The sequence below is a fragment of the Monodon monoceros genome, unplaced genomic scaffold (assembly GCF_005190385.1).
Source record: "Monodon monoceros isolate NGI ecotype Baffin Bay Population unplaced genomic scaffold, NGI_Narwhal_1 Super_Scaffold_18, whole genome shotgun sequence".
Taxonomy (NCBI): Eukaryota; Metazoa; Chordata; class Mammalia; order Artiodactyla; family Monodontidae; genus Monodon; species Monodon monoceros.
The window spans coordinates 152,009,937-152,027,305 of NW_021703774.1; the positions used below are offsets into that span (position 1 = coordinate 152,009,937).

A 17,369-nucleotide genomic window follows, 5' to 3' on the forward strand; every position below is an offset into this window, starting at 1 on the left:
AAGAAAATATCCAGGACGGCAGATGGTAGGAGAGAAACTGAGCTGAGCTGCTCATTGCCTGAGATTGAGCCACAGCCACCAGGACCACTCGGGACCCTGGCACCTTAGCAAGAGTTGAGGCGAACATATTTCTGGAATGCAAGGGTGCCTGTCCTTTAGCTTACCCAAGGCATAGGGTTTGAATAGAGAAGGGTAAATCACCCAGTAAAGTTGCTTCCTACCCATGAAAGTGACTCTTTCTTACCCACCAAAGCCCCCAAAAGGTCCGCTGAAGGAGGAGAAGCACACCGTGCTGTGTAAGCTGCTTCTTACAGGCTTCAAAGTGCCTTCTAACTGTTTTAGTCTCTTTTAAGCAATCTGGCCACCGGTTGGGGTGGCCTGACTGGATGACAAGTGAAGGGGAAGGCTCTGTCTTAGGCCTGGCTGCCACCGCACTGCCACAAACCTGAACTTCACTGTCTGCTCCGAGCTTGTCCTGGGGCCTTGGAGGTGGGCCACGGGCTGCTGAGAAGCAGCCTTCTGCCTCCACCTATCCCAGAGCTGCGCTGATGATTTCAAACCTATCTGTTCTCTCAGTGAACAAACGAGATACAGGTCTCTGGTAAGGCAGCCTGGTGATGAGGCAGTCTTTGAGTTTCATGTCTCTAGACTTGCACAAATGTTGAGAAAAACAAGTTTATTTGCATGGTGGTTCAGGGTACCCAGAGAAAGCAGGGGAGTCGGGAGGGAGCAAAGGAAAGAGAAGGCAAGGATTCCCCGGGCAAGAATGTGGACTGAGTACTGACAAGGCATCATTGTTCACTTAACACCAGGCCACGGGGTCTGAGGGTATCACACAACAGTGCCCAGTGCGCTCCGAGGGAAGGCACACCGTGGTCCCCATCCCTTCCCTGAATTCACCACGGCGTCTTAGGCAGTTACCCTCACCGAGCCTCAGTTCTCTCATCTGTAAGAAAGGAAAAGAACTAGTTCATTGACTCAAAGCCAGCTTGCCCCAGCTAAGTTGCTGAGTTTACAGATTCTTAGCCCCTGCCCCAGGTGGGGTCTGAGAACTGGAATTTTACCCACGCCGCACTCCCCCACCCCACTCCATGCTTTGGGAGTATATCTGCTCTCTTTCAGCAATTCTGTGACTTAACCTCTTCTCAACTAAGTTTTAAACTGTCCTGCTCTTGTTCTTATCATAGTGTTGGAAGGCCCCGTAGAACATGCAAGGCAAAGCTCTAGAAAAGCCTTCTGAACAAAAGTACTTTAATGGCTCCCAGAAGAAAGATGTAATAAAAATTGAGAGTGAAGGGGAAGAAAAAAAGGAGGAAATGTATTTAGCCCTTAGTTCTAGAATGAAAGTCATCCCATGCAGTCCACATAAGTATGTAACAATTTTAAAAGATAAACTCACTTTTTTCCTTTGATCCAGATCCTGGTAGGCGAGAAACAAATTCAGACATCATAACCAGATCCTGGAGATCCCCAAGTCTGAACAGGATCAGATTCCCTCATCCTCTTCCACCTGTTTTGTCACTCTGGTTTACATCCATGGAGACCAACTCAAGCCTCAGGAAACCACAGAAAGACAAATGCAAATCTTAGGGGGAAAAAAAAAATATATATATATATATATATATATTAGCATAATACCGAATCGTAAAGACCCAAATTAAAATCCAAAAACTGATACACTGTTTACCTCCCCCTTCCTCCCTTTGAATTATGCCCTGGAAAACTCCTCGTCAGCTGCCAAATTCCTGGACAGCTGGCAGCAGAGGGAGTGAAAAGAAGTGTTTTCAAGGGACTGGGCTGGAGAACCCTCTTCACAGTTGAATCTTCCCTGCCCAGTTTCATGATTCAACGTGAAGTAAATTCTCAGATCATAGCCACCTCTTTCCAGATGAGAAGGTCAAGATGCGTTCCAAGGGCCGATGGAGATTATTCTGAATTACTTGATCCCCTTAACAACCCCCACCACCCCACATACACAACGCTGTGTTCTTTTTGTTTCTGGCCAGTCGCTCCTCTGATGTCAAAAATAACATTACCTTCTCTGTTAGTTCCCAGAACCACAGGAAACCCCAGCTGCCTGAGGCCTAGGGAGGCCACACCACTAGGTGTGGCCTTTTTTTTTTTTTTTTTTAATTTCATTATGAAGGTGAAGGACCTGCCAGGGTGGGTCATTAACACTAGTGCCAGTAACCTGGGAGAAAAATAAGAGGAAGAAAATAAAAGTGACTTCTTGAAAGTCACAGAGACAGCTGAAATTACAATAAAGGAAATTGTTTAAATTCCCATCTCTTACATAATTCATCCAAAACCACTGTCTATAAACTTCAAATATTGTTTCTTTATTTTAGGGTTACTTGATACATACAACTTTAAAACACACAAAGGATAAAATAAGTATTATAAACAAAGCTTTATAGAGCTCGGGGCAGACCCAAGACTCCTAAATCCTAGATGTGCACATTGGCTTCAGATCACTCCACCCTCCTGCTCTTTATAAAATTCCCCAGGGGCTGACCTTTTTTTCAAGTATTCAAGGGGAAGGTCAAGGATGCTTGACTTGGGTTTTCTGGATATCCAGAAGGCCTCTCAGCTTCAGTTACAACTGAGAAGATAATACCTGTGTCAGATGCCCTCCCTCGCCTCTCCTCTCTACCTCACCACATCTTTTATCTCTTTTTCCCTACCCAGACCCCTTTCTGCACCTCAGAAGTTCACCAGGGACTTCCCTGGTGGTGCAGTGGTTAAGAATCCGCCTGCCACTGCAGGGGATACAGGTTCCATCCCTGGTCCGGGAAGATCCCACATGCCTCAGACCAACTAAGCCTGTGCACCACAATTACTGAGCCTGCGCTCTAGAGCCCACGAGCCACAACTACTGAGCCCGCGAGCCAAAACTACTGAAGCCCCCGCGCCTAGAGCCCATGCTCCGCAACAAGAGAAGCCACCGCCATGAGAAGCCTGCACACGGCAACGAAGAGTAGCCCCCGCTCGCCGCAACTGGAGAAAGCCCGTGTGCAGCAATGAAGACCCAACGCAGTCAAAAATTAATGAATTAATTAAGTGTTTTAAAAAGTTCACCAAATGGCAGCTGGGGAGCTCCTCGGTCCAAGCCGCTCCCACGCAGCACAGCCTCTGCTCCTCCAGGGCCTCCTCAGCTCACTCACCAGCTCTACAGTCTTCCGAGCTGCCTCGCCTTCCTCCCTCCTGCCCCCCATAGCTCCTGCCACTACACAGGTAGGTCCCTTCTCAAGTCTCCAGGCCTCAACTTTGCTGGACCCCACCACCTTCTCTGCTCCCCATTCTCCTTGGCCCTGCTCAAGACCCTTTTCTTCCTAAAACTCTCTCACCCTTGGCCTTGGGGGCTCCAATCCTACTAATTTCTTTTCTTTCCCCCACCCCACCAGCCACGCCAGGCTCACTTGCAGGATCTTAGTTCCCCGACCAGGGATCGAACCCGTGCCCCCTGCAGTGGAAGTGCGGAGTCTTAATCACTGGACCACCAGGAAAGTCCCAGATCCTAGTGATTTCTGACCACACTTCTCCTCTCTCGCCCGGTGGCTTCTGATTGAGGATGGCCCGTCTTTGATGCAGGCATTAATGTAGCTGTTTCTAAGTCTGTCAGAACGGCCAGGGCAACTGCCGGAGGATCCTTATTTCATCCCTGGCGTTTTCCCCCACCCCCATCCTCTCTCTCACCTCATCTGTCTCTCACACTCCATTTCTCACCTTCACCCTGTCCCTTACCCTCACCCCAGTGCTCTTGCCCCGTGCTGACCAAATGTTTTATGTGCCCTGCAGTGCTCAGTTTGCACTCTTCTGCAAATTGTTTTGCATCCCTTTTTTCAGAGAGGCCATTATTTTCAACCAGTACTATTAACTCACAAATCTCTGTACCCCCCGCCTCACCTTGACTGCAGACTCAGTTTCCCTGAGATGCTCCATCACCCCAAGCTTAGTGTCTAGCACTGACGTCATTTTTATTTATTCAGGTCATTTATTTCACTTTTGAAAGGCATGAAGAAACTTCTTAAATATAATACGAAATAAGACAGTTCTCCATAGAAAAGAACCAGAAGTGATGGGTAGAATTTACCCAAAACTTCTCAACAATGGAGTAAAACAGCTGGCACAGGAGTGAGCTGCTGGTCACTGGAGTCTCGGGCAGTGGTTACAGGGGGATCTGTGGGGGGGTGGAGTGGGGATTTGGACCCTGGGTGGTAAGTTGGAGCAGGTGACCTGGGAATCGCCCTAACTCTCAGGATTCTGTGATCCTCTGACAAAGGGATACAGAACCACAACAGAGCTCATCTAAAGGGAACAGGGAAATTCAAGGCTCTTGAACTCAATTCAAGTGGACCCTTGTCTGGGTTTGAGGTTGCAAAAGAAATTGGAAGTAATTCTGGCTACTTAGGTAGAGAAGGAATCTACTGAAAGTGCCTTCAGGCAACTCACAGTTGTCAGGAAGACTGAAGGCCCATGGGAAATGGCCAGGAACCGAGGAAGAGCAGGCAGCATAGGAAAGCACTCCAGCACCAGCAGCACCCCCGGGAATGAGGCACTGGATGACGCAGACACCAGGACGGAGCCTAAACAGTTCCTGCTGGTTCATGTCTCTTGCTCCAGATTTAGAATCTGATAATGCCTGAGTTTATGTCACAAGCCCATGCCATACCTGACAAGGCCTTTAAATCATCTGGAGTGGGAAGCAGAACCTCACCTCCCACTGAAATTCATAGAATGTCAGATTTCCCCAAATGGGAAAGGAGTTCGGTGGCTGAGTAGCCAAAAACTGAGATACCCTCCACAGGCATGACCCCCCCAAACCTCTTATTCCTATCAATGGACCACCACCTCTCTGGATACACAGTGTTAAAATTTAAATCATTGATTCCCGCTCTGCAAACCACGCTCCAGATTTAATCAGCCCCAAGGATTCTGATTAGCCCTCTTCAGAGTCTGTAACACTCATCCCTTCTTTCCACCCCACTGCCACCAATTCATTCAGATCCCCATCACCTTCTCACCACATTCATAAAACCAGTCCCTCCTGCAACTGCTCTTTGTAGGGTGAAGCATTTGTGCCTCCTAGGACCTTCTCCCTGTCTCAACACCCAGGAGATGAGCAGGAGAAACAAGATTTACGTAAATAACTATGGTGAATCTGCATGCAACCAGCAAACATATACCAAGCAATACGCTATCAGCGTCACTCCCAATTGGGGTAATCAGGGAAGACTTCAGAAAGGTACAGCAATGGAGCCAGCCTTTGAAGGAGGGATTGGACTTAACATCTATAGATAAAAAGAGAAGATCCCAGGCAGATGGAGCAGGATAGCAAAGGCAGAGACAAGAGTGCAGGGCTTGTCTGGGGGTTGCTGAGTCTGACTAGAAAGGAGGGCAGCAGGTCTCCAATTGTAGTGTACACTGTTAGATGTGCAGATCCCCGAGCTCCACTCCTGAGTCTGTAGGTGTGGGGTTGGGTTTAACAAGCATTCCAGATAACTTTAAGGCAACTGGTTCCCAGACCACACTTTAAGAAACACTGGTTGGAGAGTTTGGGTAGAGAACCTGAAGGAGATTCAGCTGGAAGGTAAGTTGGAATCAAATCAATGTCAGCACTGGAAACTTTATTCTGCTAGTGAATTGATTTTTTTCTTAGCAGGTAAGTAAGATCATAACTGTACTTTGAATCTGTTCGCAAAGGATCATGGGACACAAAGACCAGTAAGATGGCTTTTATAATGAATTAAATGAGAAAAAGAGGGTCTCAACTAGAATGGTGGCAGTCAGAATAAAAAGGCAAGTGAAGGCTGGGAGACAAATTCCAAAGAATCTTCAGAGTTCAGTGACTGTGACAGATGTGGGTGAATCCGGAAATGATAGAAGTTGTCAAGCTTATTCAAGGTGCCGAACTTGGGTAGTTGAAAAATGGTGGTAGCAACCACAGAAATAGAAACATTCAGAGTAGCAATTCATTTGGGAAGGACTTGATGAACTTGTCCTATAGACACGCTGAGTTCCAAGTACCAGTGACACATGTGAGAATAAGCAACAGACAGCTGGGAAATGGAGGTCTTGTGTGGAGCACTCTGGGCTAGAGATGTAGACAGAAATTCAGCATAGAGTGGTAGGTGGCAAAGAGATACTCGACCAAGAAGAGAGCTGGGCCAGGAATACAGCCCCAGAAAAAGCACACGTGTTTAGGGAGCAGAATGAAGTGGGGTTAAAAAAAGAGAGATGGAGAAGAAACAATCAGAGAAATGGGTGAAACCAAGTGATACAAAGCCCCAGGGGGAAAAAAAATTACCAAGGAGGACGATGGTCAGTATGGTCAATCACTGAGAAGGATCATGGAAGTAAGGACTAAGAAAGAGATAGAGGTTCTCTTAAGAACAAGGAAATCATTAGTAACCTTCTTCAGAGAAGTTAATGGGAGTAGAACTCAAAATACTCGAGAAGAAGCCAGATTACAGTGAGGTGAGTGAGTAGGTGAAAGCCTTCAGGATAGAGCAGCAGTTCTCAAACTTTCAGTCTCAGGACACTTTTGTACTCTTAAAAATTATTGAAGGGACTTCCCTGGTGGTGCAGTTGTTCAGAATCCGCCTGCAAATGCAGGGGACACGGGTTCGAGCCCTGTTCCAGGAAGATCCCACATGCCGCGGAGCAGCTAGGCCCGTGTGCCACAACTTCTGAGGCTGTGCTCTAGAGCCCGTGAGCCACAACTACTGAGCCCACGTGCCACAACTACTGAAGCCCGTGCGCCTAGAGTCCGTGCTCTGCAACAAGAGAAGCCCGCAATGAGAAGCCCACGCACCGCAACGAAGAGTAGCGGAGCTGCAACTAGAGAAAGCCCACACGCAGCAACGGAGACCCAACACAACCAAAAATAAATAAATAATTTTTAAAAAAAATTATTGAAAACCCCCAAAAGTGTTTGTTTATGTGGGGTATATATATATATATATGTGTGTGTGTGTGTGTGTGTGTGTGTATATATATGGTAATCACATATCTATGAAATTAAAATTTTAATATTAATTCTCTTTTAAATAACAACAGACCCATTAACATATTTTTATTTAAAAATAACTATATTTTCCAAAAGAAAAAATATGGTGAGAAGAGTGACACTGCTTTATAGTTTTGCAAATCTCTTTAATGTCTATCACAATAGAAGACAGTTGGATTCTCATATCTGCTTCTGCATTCAGCCCATTGTGCTATGTTGTTTTGGCTGAAGTACATGAAGAAAATCCAGTCTCACACAGAAATAAGGTTGGAAAAGGGACTGCAACTGGAGAACCACTGATATAGAGGCCTCTCCTGAGTTCTACTGTGGAAGGTAGGAAAACAAGAGTAGCATGCATGGAGGAGAAAGACAATTTCAATTTTTAGGATAAGGAGAGGTCTCTGTGATGACTGGTGATGACTGGTAAAAAGAGAAGGCTCCTGGGGAAGGTGGAAACCAGTGAATGAGAGGATAAAGAAATGACACAAACCTAACTCTTATTGAGCTCTTGTGTGCCAGGTGCTTTCACACATTAATGAAGGTCACTCAAACCTTAAAACAATTCTCTGAGTCAGTCATTGTTTTGTTTTTTTCTAATGAAATTGAGGCTGCAGAAAGATAAGCAGCTTTTCCAAGGCTATACAGAATGACCTTTTAAAATGTAAATTAGATCCTGTCACTCTCCTTTGATGGCCTATCGTTGCACTTCCAGTAACAGATGAGGAAACCTGAGGCACAAAGAGGATAATTAACTTGTCTAAAGTCACACAGTTAACAAGGGGCAGATTTAAACCCAGGCACAGCCTCCAGAGCCTGCACTCCTAATCCAGAAATCCAAACGCCTTACCTTGGCTTGCAAAATCCTAAATACCCTGGCTGTTGCTTTCCTCTCCGACTTCTTGTCACACTACTCTTCCCAGTCTTACTGGCCTTTCCGCTTTTCCAAATTGTCAAGCTCATTTGCACCAGGTCCTTTGCACAAACTGTTCCCTCTAACTGCAATGCTCTTCTCCTAGCGTTCACAAGCTTGGCTTCATGTAATTCATCTCAACTCAGATGTCAAATGTCACCTTCTCAGGACACCCCTGACCGTCCAATAAAGAGTCACCCAGTCACTATAACATCGACCCGTTTTAATTCTCTGAAGAAATTTTATCATAATTTTCTTTTTCTCATAGGCGACTCCCCCGCCTCCCCCCGCCCCAGTAGATTTAAGGGTCGGGTCATCAGATCACGGAGCTTGCCTCCTTGGTCACCCCTACGACCAGAGCCTGGGAAAGTGTCCGACACACGGTGAAGGTTCAATGAATACAGCTGGCCCTCCGTATCCGCGAATGCGGAACCCTCCTATACGACGCCACTTCATAGAAGGGACTTAAGCATCCCTGGTTTCGGTATTCGCGGGGGTTCGGGAACTAACTGCCCCACGGAGGAGGGGCGACCGGATTCGCTGAACGGAAGAATGACTCCAAAATAGGAGAGAATCCAATGACGTAGGCCGCGGCTCCAGGAGCGCGATCACGCGCCCGCGAGGCCTTCTGGGGATTGTAGTTCCGGGCCCGCCGCGGGGTCGCGGGCCCTGCGCGCAGCCGCGCTCTCGATGCTCCGGGAGGGCAGAGCGGCCCCTCGGTTGCCATGGCTTCTCAGTTCGGCCGCGGGAGAGGAGCAGCCCGGCTAGGCGCTCGTTAGTTTCGGCGGCGACGCGCAGCGGGACAGCGGAAGGAGCGCGCGCGGTGGGTCCGGGAGCCAGGGGCGGAACGCTGGGGAACCAGGAGCCGCGGAGGCGGCGGGAGCGGGGCCGGCGTTTTCCTCCCGATTGCTGAGCGTAGCTCCTCACCCAAGCCCACTCCCACGCTCTGTGAGTAAAGGGTGATCACCATCCCCCTTTTAGGGATTGGCTAACAGGCTTGAAGAAGCCAAGTGGCTTGCTCGAGGTCGCCCTCCTAGGAAGTGGCCGAGCCCGTCCTCGAGACCAGACCTGCCTCTTTGCAGTCACTGTGCTGCCCCAAACCCTTGCTTGGACACGTACTCCTGGTGAAGCCTGGGTGGGGTCGTTAGAGTCGGCCGGCCCAGCTCCTAGCCTCTCGTCAGTGGTATGGGTAGCTTGCCACACTTAATGCCACCCTGCACAGCCCTTTCGGCATCCTGAGTGAGGTCTTAAGGAAAGAAAAGAAAGTTCCACCAACTTGCACTCAGGGTCTGAAAATGGAGGATAGATAAGACAAAGTTACATTAATACAGCATCAGGGCATAATCGAAAGCAAAGGAAAATACATTCAGTGTGGTGAGAGCTTGTTAGCCTCATTTAGCCTATGGTTTAATAGACGTGGAAACAGGTTCAGAGACATTAAGTAACTGTCTTACGTTTACAGAGTGTGGGTGGAGTGGGGAGTCGAACCTCCATTTCTCTACCTTCAAAACGTATGTGCTGTATATGCTACCATTTCTGGTTTTCAATCAGTTATCTGAATTTCTGGTTACATGGTGGCAGCATCCTGTAGACCAGTCGTTCTCAGCGCGCCCCAGGCCAGTAACATCAGCATCAACTGAGAATATTTTAGAAGTGCCCATTCTTGGGCCCCACCTCAGACCGACTGAGTCAGAAACTGAAAGGTGGGCCCAGCAGTCTGTGTTTTAACACGTTCTCCAGGTGATTCTGATGCAGGCAATTGTTTGAGAACTGGTGGTTCACCTAGGGGTCACGTTAAAATGCAGATTCTCTAAGTAGGTCTGGGGAAAGCCTGGAGATTCTGTACTTCTAACAAGTGCCTGGGTAGCAAGGGTGTAAACTACACTTTAGAGCAGTGGTTCTCAAACTCGGACGCACATTAGAATTACCTGGGGAGCTTTTAAAAAATAGGATACCTGGGACCCACCCCTGACCAAATGAATCAGAACCTCTGGGGTGTGGCAGCCAGGTAAAAACTCAGCGGATGATTCTAACATACGGTGAGGGTTCAGAACCACTGGTGTGGGGTTTAGAGTCAGGCAGAGATGGGTTTGAATCCCAGCACCTCCGCTTATCACCTGTGTGACCTTGGGCAAGTGACTTAACCTCTCCCGGCCATATTCTCCTCATTTATAAAGTGAGTATAAGTGATCCTTGGCTTGCAAGGTGTCGTGAGGATTCTATGAGGTGTGTACATGAAGCACCTAAGGGTGCTCCATAGACACAGAAATTGGGGAGGTGGGCAGACTTGGGAATGTCTGGGCTGGGGATTTTGTGCTAAAACCTGGTGGAGGTGAGTGAGCACCTGCACCCGCTAGCCTGCCACAGCTCCCCTCTGTGTGCCCCTCCCAGAGCGAGCAGCCGCAGTGTGGAAGAATGGCAGTGAGCCACTCAGTGAAGGAGCGGACCATCTCCGAGAACAGCCTGATCATCCTGCTGCAGGGCCTCCAGGGCCAGGTCACCACCGTGGACCTGCGGGATGAGAGCATGGCCCGCGGACGCATAGACAACGTTGATGCTTTCATGAACATCCGCCTGGCCCAGGTCACCTACACGGACCGTTGGGGGCATCAGGTCGAGCTGGATGACCTCTTTGTGACAGGCCGGAATGTCCGTTACGTCCACATCCCCGATGATGTGAACATCACCGCGACCATTGAGCAGCAGCTGCAGGTCATCCATCGGGTGCGCAACTTTGGCGGCAAGGGGAAAGGCCGGCGGGAATTTCCCTCCAAGAACTATAAGTGAGCCTGTCCCCTCAGCCAGCCCTGGTCCCCACTCAGGTTCCTCCAGAGTTCTACTGAGCCAAAGCCTGCTCTCCCTCCCCGCCCAGAACCTGGGAAGGGAGGAGGGCCAGTCCAGAAGCTGGTGTCTGACAGACATCACCTGTCACAGCTGCCTTTCACAGGGTCCCACTCCCAGACTCACCCTGGGACCCAGAATTCTAGTTATCTGTCTGTGGCCTTGGGGTAGATGACAGTCCCCCCTTTGGATATTATTTATCTGAATCTCTGATTTACTGGTTTAGGGAATGTGTCAAATAGTTTTCAGCCCTCTCCCAGTGAGGATTATTAAATGTGCTCGGCCTGAGCATCCCCACTTCTCTTGTAATTGTGGTTTTTTTCTCACAAAACTAAATGGGATGCAAACAAGTCTGTGCCTCATGCTTTTCCCTCTGCACTGGGCTCCCTGTTGGTCCTGTGTCGTAGGGTGCTGGGTCACAAGTATGACTGCACACTGGAATCACCTATCTCACCCTCGCCTATTTGGATTTACTTGGTATGAGGTGTGGCCTGGGCAGTGGGATTTTTTTTTAAGTTTCCCAGGTGATACGAATATGCAGCAAAGCTTGAGAATGTAGGAGAGGGCTTCAGTCTGGTCGGGGGAAAGCGGCTCTTCTGTTCCGATTCCCTGTTGAAGAGGTTGTTAGTCTCATTGGTCTTTCCTGAGGTGGAGAGGCTGGAGTAATCCTGGGCCCTCCCCTCAAGTGTGGGAGCTCATCCCACAGCAAGAAATCAGGCTCCGATTCTGAGAGTCATTGGGTCTTCAGGGAAGAAGGCGTTCTCGGGGTTAGAACCCCAGCCTTCGTTGTAGCTGCCTTGCAGCCGTACCAGCCCTGCCACCATCTCGGTAGAAGCGGCTCTGTCCTCTGGAACCAGAGAGTTTGTCTTCATCAGACAAACGTCCACAGCAGCTGCCACGTGCCAGGCCTTCTGCTGAGCACACATTGTCCAATAAGCTTTGGTCCCTTCTGGAGAGGGGCTTAGAATCTAGCAGAGGAGGTAATCATTTCCTGAGGGAGATTGGAAAGGAGTGTTCATTTGGGCGCTGGCAGCCCACGGTCACTGCGTTCACATTCTAGCCCAGTCTGTCCAAGTGTTGTCCCTGGACCACCTCATCAGAACCAACTGAGATGTGTCTAGAAGAGCCACCTTCCTGGCTCCCCAGATTTGAAACAGAACCTGGAACCCGAGAATCTGCATTATCACACCCACCCACCCACCATGAATCTTCTGCCTATTGTATTTACTTCATTTCCCAGAGGCCCCAGAAGGCACTTAGACTCTGCCCTTTGCCTTCCGGAGAGAACACTGGGTCCTAGCAGGGAGAAAACCACTTCTCTGAGTTTCCAGGCCCCTTTGACAGCTAGAGTTAAGGGGAGCGGCACAAGAAGAAGACTGCTGGTAAGAGAAACCAGAGGGCAGGCACAGAAAGGGGTTCCTCACTGTGGAAACGTCCGTGTTCTCAAAACCAGTGGGGAGAGAGCCACCCCTTCCGGTAAATGATGAACTGGAGGGAAGTCCGCACACAGCCTCCCTTGCAGACATTTCCCACGTGTCTGCAGATGCCCCCAAACTTGAAGAGGTCTCATGCTGGGAGTTTGGCCTAAGGATGGAGGAGAGGTCTAGGTCTGAGGCTTTTAAATGGTGTGCTTTCACATCGGGAGCAGAGTAAGGAAGAGGCCCCAGGCCAGGGAGCAAAGTGGTAGGGCTAGCATGGGTTGCTGGGAAGAGGGGCTCTGGACATGTTCCACAAGTGTTGTGTACAGATGCCAGTGGGTCTGTATGGTTCTCAGGCAAGGCACTGGGAGGACAGGTGGGAGGGAGGGAACCAGGGTCCACTGAGACATACTCATGCCGAGTCCCTGGGGTAGAGCACAGCTAAGTGTTCAAGCCCCAAGGTTATGGGTCTTGGCATCTGGTCCTGGATTGCTGGGAAAGGCTGGCAGCGGCCCAGGTGTAGGGGTGGAGGGAGCTCAGTGCCCGCCAAACTATGGCAAGCCACGGGTCATTCATTCCACAAGTAATTTGAGTCACAGTGCTAGCTACTGAGGGAACATCAAGAGAGACAGAGGTCCTACTCTCAGGGAGCTGATGTTCTGGAGGGGGAGACTAGCAAAAGTAAACATATAGGCATCATGAAGGAAATAAACAGGGCCCTTTGAGAGAAAATAGGTGGTTTTATTTCAGAAAGTATGGACTAAAGAAGTTAAACTGAGAAGGGGGGGGTGGGATGAATTGGGAGATTGGGATTGACATATATACACTACTATGTATAAAATAGATAACTAATGAGAACCTACTGTATAGCACAGGGAACTCTACTCAGTGCTCTGTGGTGACCTAAATAGGAAGGAAATCCAAAAAAGAGGGGATATACGTATACATATAGCTGATTGACTTTGGTATACAGCAGAAACTAACATAACATTGTAAAGCAACTATACTCTAATAAAAATTAATAAAAAGAGAAAGAAAGAAAAGAAAGAAAGAAAAAAAAAAACTGAGACGGAGCATATCATTTAAACAGCCAAGGGAAGGCAGAGGGAATCGCCAGTGCAAAGGTCCTGAGGTGAGAAAGCTTGGGGGTTGGGGGCAATAACAGAATACCCTTGTGACTGTTGACAGAGGGGAGGGAGGCAGGAGAAATGGGAAGGGGGTGAGGCAAATGATACAGGGCCTTGTGGTTAAGGAGTATAGCTGGTTCCAATTTCAGGTGTGTTAAGAAATATAAATTGAATTTTCTCTAACTCAACTGAATTCATATTTGGCTTCACTCAGCCAGAGTGACAGAAACTTAATTGCAGTCAATTCAGAGTTCCCCATCACTTTCCTCAGAATTGGTTGAATTCTAGGGCACTTCCTTTGAAGATGCCAAAGCTTGGGCAGGGTAGTCTGATCTGACGGCGTCTGGTCCAGTCACACTAGCATCCCCTGAGATGTCCTAGTTTTGTACTGGTTTTCTGTCTTCAGCCTGCTCAGCATGCTGCTGAGTTGCTCCTTCCTGACCCATCCCCCTCTCAGTATTCAGATTCTTACTCTACTTTTTCCAGGCCACTCAGGCCCAGGAAATTCCTAGGGTCTTGGGTTAGTTAGGCCCCGCCGTCTGCCCCAGTGCAGCGCACAGCTGTTTCTTCAGAGGGTTTTACTACTACTTGGTGCTCCACCAAGAAAAGGAGCACAACTCTTCCTGCTTCCCGGGCCCTGATGCCCTCTAGCTCAGAGGCTGAGGAGAAGCTTCTCTATTCTCAGGGACCACCCCCTAAAGTCTCAGTCTCCCAGATCCCCCTTGTTACAGTTTTCTAAATTTGGATCTGCACAGATAATTCTTTCCGTTCCTCCCTGAAGGCAAGCCTCTTGGAATTCAGAAGCAAAAAATGAGCTCTGCATTCTGTCGTATCATTTGTTTCCTGGCGTAATGCATGCAGAGTATCCTAACTACCTGCACAAGGGAAGGGTGGAGGGACACCAAGGAAAAGATGAAAAACATATTTCAAAATGTCATCGTCCCATCGGAGTTTGGGTTTTATGCTCGTTGCTGCAGCCTTTGTTCAAGCCCGCACATACACCGATATGGGGATCCCAGTTGCTGACTGAGCCCCCTGGAATTCTGAGTGCTCAGGTGGGATGGCATGCCCCCTCCTCTCCCTCCCCTCCAGGCCTTGGAGAGAAGAGTACAGGATGCTCTCTCATTTGGGAGGAGACTCCTGGGAGGAGACTCCCAGGGCTCTGAAGAGGGCTGGGTGGCCTATGGCTTCAAGTTCAGATCTCCTTGGGGGCCACACAAGTGATGTGACATCTCCAGCTCTCAGCTGGATGGGACTTGCAGGAGAGCAGCCGGTTCAGTGAGTTCCAGTCTGGCATCCCCAACTGAAGGGTCCCTGAGGGCAGCAGGAGTCCCTTGAGTTCTTATCAGTGTTCCAGAGGGACCCAGAGAAACAGCACATAGTATGTGAAGGTTACCCAAGCTAGCTTGGTCTCCGCTTCGGGCTGGAGTTATACCAACTGCGTGGTGGTCACACTGGCTTGCTCCTCCTGACCACAAGCTCTTATGGCTGTAATGCGAGGCTGTAATGAATAAAAAGGAAGAAATGACTTGATGCAGGTTGTACGGGAGACAAAATCTTATCAGATACGAGGCTCGTGTGGATGGAAAATACTAAAAGAAGCTTTCAAGGTGAGAAGGTTGGGAATCACTGATCCAATCCAACTCTGTCATTTTACAGTTGAGGAAACTGAGGTCCACTTTCCTCAGGGGGAAGGTGGAAGCATCTGCCAGGTCCTGTGATTAAGGTAATGGCAGAATGCCAAGATGGTCATCACAGATAGCTACTGCTTGTTGAATCTCACTGTGTGCCAGGCCCTGTGCCAGGGGCTCTACGTGCTCCAGGAGGGCAGAACCGTGGTCTGTTTGGTCCCACTGGATCTCTAGCATCCAGCTCAGTGCTCTGCACATAGCAGGCACTCCATAAATCTTTGTGGAATGAATGAATCATCTCATTTCATCATTACAACAACCCTGGAGGTTTATATTAGTAGCCCCATTTTACAGATGAACAAACAGGCCCAGAGAGGCGAGGTGACTTGCTCGAGGTCGAAGAGCCAGTGAAGAGGAGGGTGGGGATTTGAACTCAGGTCTGTATGCCTGAAACTCCATGATCTTTACTACCGCACTACAGTATTCTGCCTCCCAGCCCTCCCGATGCTGGCAACCGGGTAAGATAAGCGGTGCCTCTGCTCACAGCGGTGGTACCCAGCCTCCAGGTGTGGGCCTGGCACTCGGAACTTGCCATACCTTGGGTCTAGGGGCTTGGCCACAAAGAGGAGTCAGAAGTCAGCCAGTAGGAAGGGTTCGCTGGGTTCCAGGAGCCTGAGGAAGCTCCCCAGGGTTGAAGGTCTCCTCCTCTCCTTCTGTAATAGGCAGATCTGCTGGTACATCCTCAAGCAACCATCTCATGCTGTTGTGGCAGGTGTCACTTTGTTATGGCAGCACCGTCTGCCAGCATGCCCAGAGTTGGAGAGCCAGCAGGAGAGTATGTCACCGTGTGTGTGTGTGTGTGTGTGTGTGTGTGTGTGTGTGTGATGCAGCGGTCTCCTCCTGTTGGTGTCCTGGTGACCGTTTTTCATTTCCTCTGGCTGGCACCTTTCCTTTCTATTCATTACCTCTCCTACTCCTCTCTTTCTCTTCCTCCTCCTCCTCTTTGTTAAAATTCTGTATTTTGAATTGGCTGAGAGCCTCCTGAGGGTGGGGATGGTGGTGTCAGCTCTAAGTGATTCATCTAGCTGATAATTAGAGCTCTGGAAAACCCAACACTCAATCCCGTCAGTCAGGGCTTCCGGAATCCCTAGGCTTTTCACTTTGTCAGAGAGAGGAGCTTGGGGGGCTGGGCCCCGCTTCTTTGTGCCTGACTTTCTGTCCCCCGCTGCATTGAAGCTCGGTAACTGAGAGAAGTATGAGCACTCTTATTCGCCAGGTCCCGTGAAAAGCCCTTTCCACACTCACTGAATCCTCACAGTGATCCCACAAAGTGTTATCCCTATGTTGACAGATGGGGATAACTTGCACATAGTCACCCAGCTTGTAAGGGACACAGCAAGTACTCAAATCCAGCCTTTTTGGAATCTGCCAGACTTGGTTCAAATCACAGCCCTGCCATTATTAGCTGTATGTGTCTTTGGACAGTATACTTCCCCTCTCAGAGCTCTAGCTGCTTCATCTGTGAACAGACTCCTTAACGTTGATGTCTCTAAAGTGCTTAACACAGTGTGTAACATAATACTGGGGCTGTTTCGATTACTACTGTTATTCAGTCCCATCAGCTCAGTGTGCACTAGACATTCAGAGACAAAGAGGTGGACACAGGAGGAAGCAGCAAGACTCACACCAACTCTCACGTCCTGGCACTGCCTGTGTGGAGATGACAAATGCGTGCATACACGTAAGTGCCTGGCCACACACCCTAGGAAATCCAGCAGTGTGCACACAGGTTTGGACACATGTGCCCACATGGATACAGAATGACACAGCTGGAAAGACAGCCGGGGGTTAGACAGTCATATGCAGCAAGCACCCTGGCTCACACCTGGGATACAAAGGAGTGGGTCCATGGTGGCTGGTGCTGCCACCACGGAGCCCTTCTAGCTGCTTCTGCATGCCAGCGGAGGGAAGCCAGGCTCTCAGGGGGCCCCAGTGAGTCACCAGCCTGATGCAATCCCTTTAAAGGGCTCATCTGCTGGTGCAAGAAGCTGATTCATGGAGGGCGTGGTTGCTGGAGGAGGAGGAGAAAGGGACCGAAACTGCAGCAGGAGGGGCTGAGGTTAGGTGGCTGGAATCGCTAACAGGAACTCTTCACTGTTAACCTCCCTGGTCGAGACTCTAGGGATCTTCAGACTGAAGCGTGGTTTCTACAAAAGCGAGGGCCCCAGAGGGAAATGAATTGTGAGGGCTATGACAGGAATTCCTATCATTGATTGAGCCTCACGGCAGCGCTCGCCGCACAAAGCTCCAGAAAGAGAGAAATGGGGGTCAAGGAAGAGCCACTTTTCTGAGAAATATACTACAACTGGCCGACCTTTCAACTGCTGCAGGCGTCTCCAGACCCGGGAGGGCGAGGGTAGGGCACGCGAGGCT

At 49.4% G+C, this 17,369-nt stretch overlaps 1 protein-coding gene across 3 annotated transcripts; it reads left to right on the plus strand.

Annotated features, from left to right (window-relative positions):
• Positions 1-8,585: 8,585 nt before the first annotated feature.
• On the plus strand, positions 8,586-11,066 carry LSM10 (LSM10, U7 small nuclear RNA associated). 3 transcript variants are annotated; one of them, XM_029229304.1, is made up of 2 exons: positions 8,586-8,867; positions 10,311-11,066. In XM_029229304.1, exon 2 carries the CDS (start codon positions 10,335-10,337, stop codon positions 10,704-10,706), a length of 372 nt encoding a protein of 123 aa, XP_029085137.1. In that variant the 5' UTR covers positions 8,586-8,867; positions 10,311-10,334; the 3' UTR covers positions 10,707-11,066. The 3 variants fall into 3 exon arrangements, with proteins under 3 accessions (XP_029085137.1, XP_029085138.1, XP_029085139.1); XM_029229305.1 differs by having other exon boundaries at positions 8,617-8,742; positions 10,311-11,056; XM_029229306.1 differs by lacking the exon at positions 8,586-8,867 and adding an exon at positions 9,392-10,095 and having other exon boundaries at positions 10,311-11,056.
• Positions 11,067-17,369: the final 6,303 nt, after the last annotated feature.

Excerpts from the sequence above, each read along its gene's own strand:
- LSM10 (XM_029229304.1), top strand. The coding sequence starts at position 10,335 with ATGGCAGTGAGCCACTCAGTGAAGGAGCGGACCATCTCCGAGAACAGC.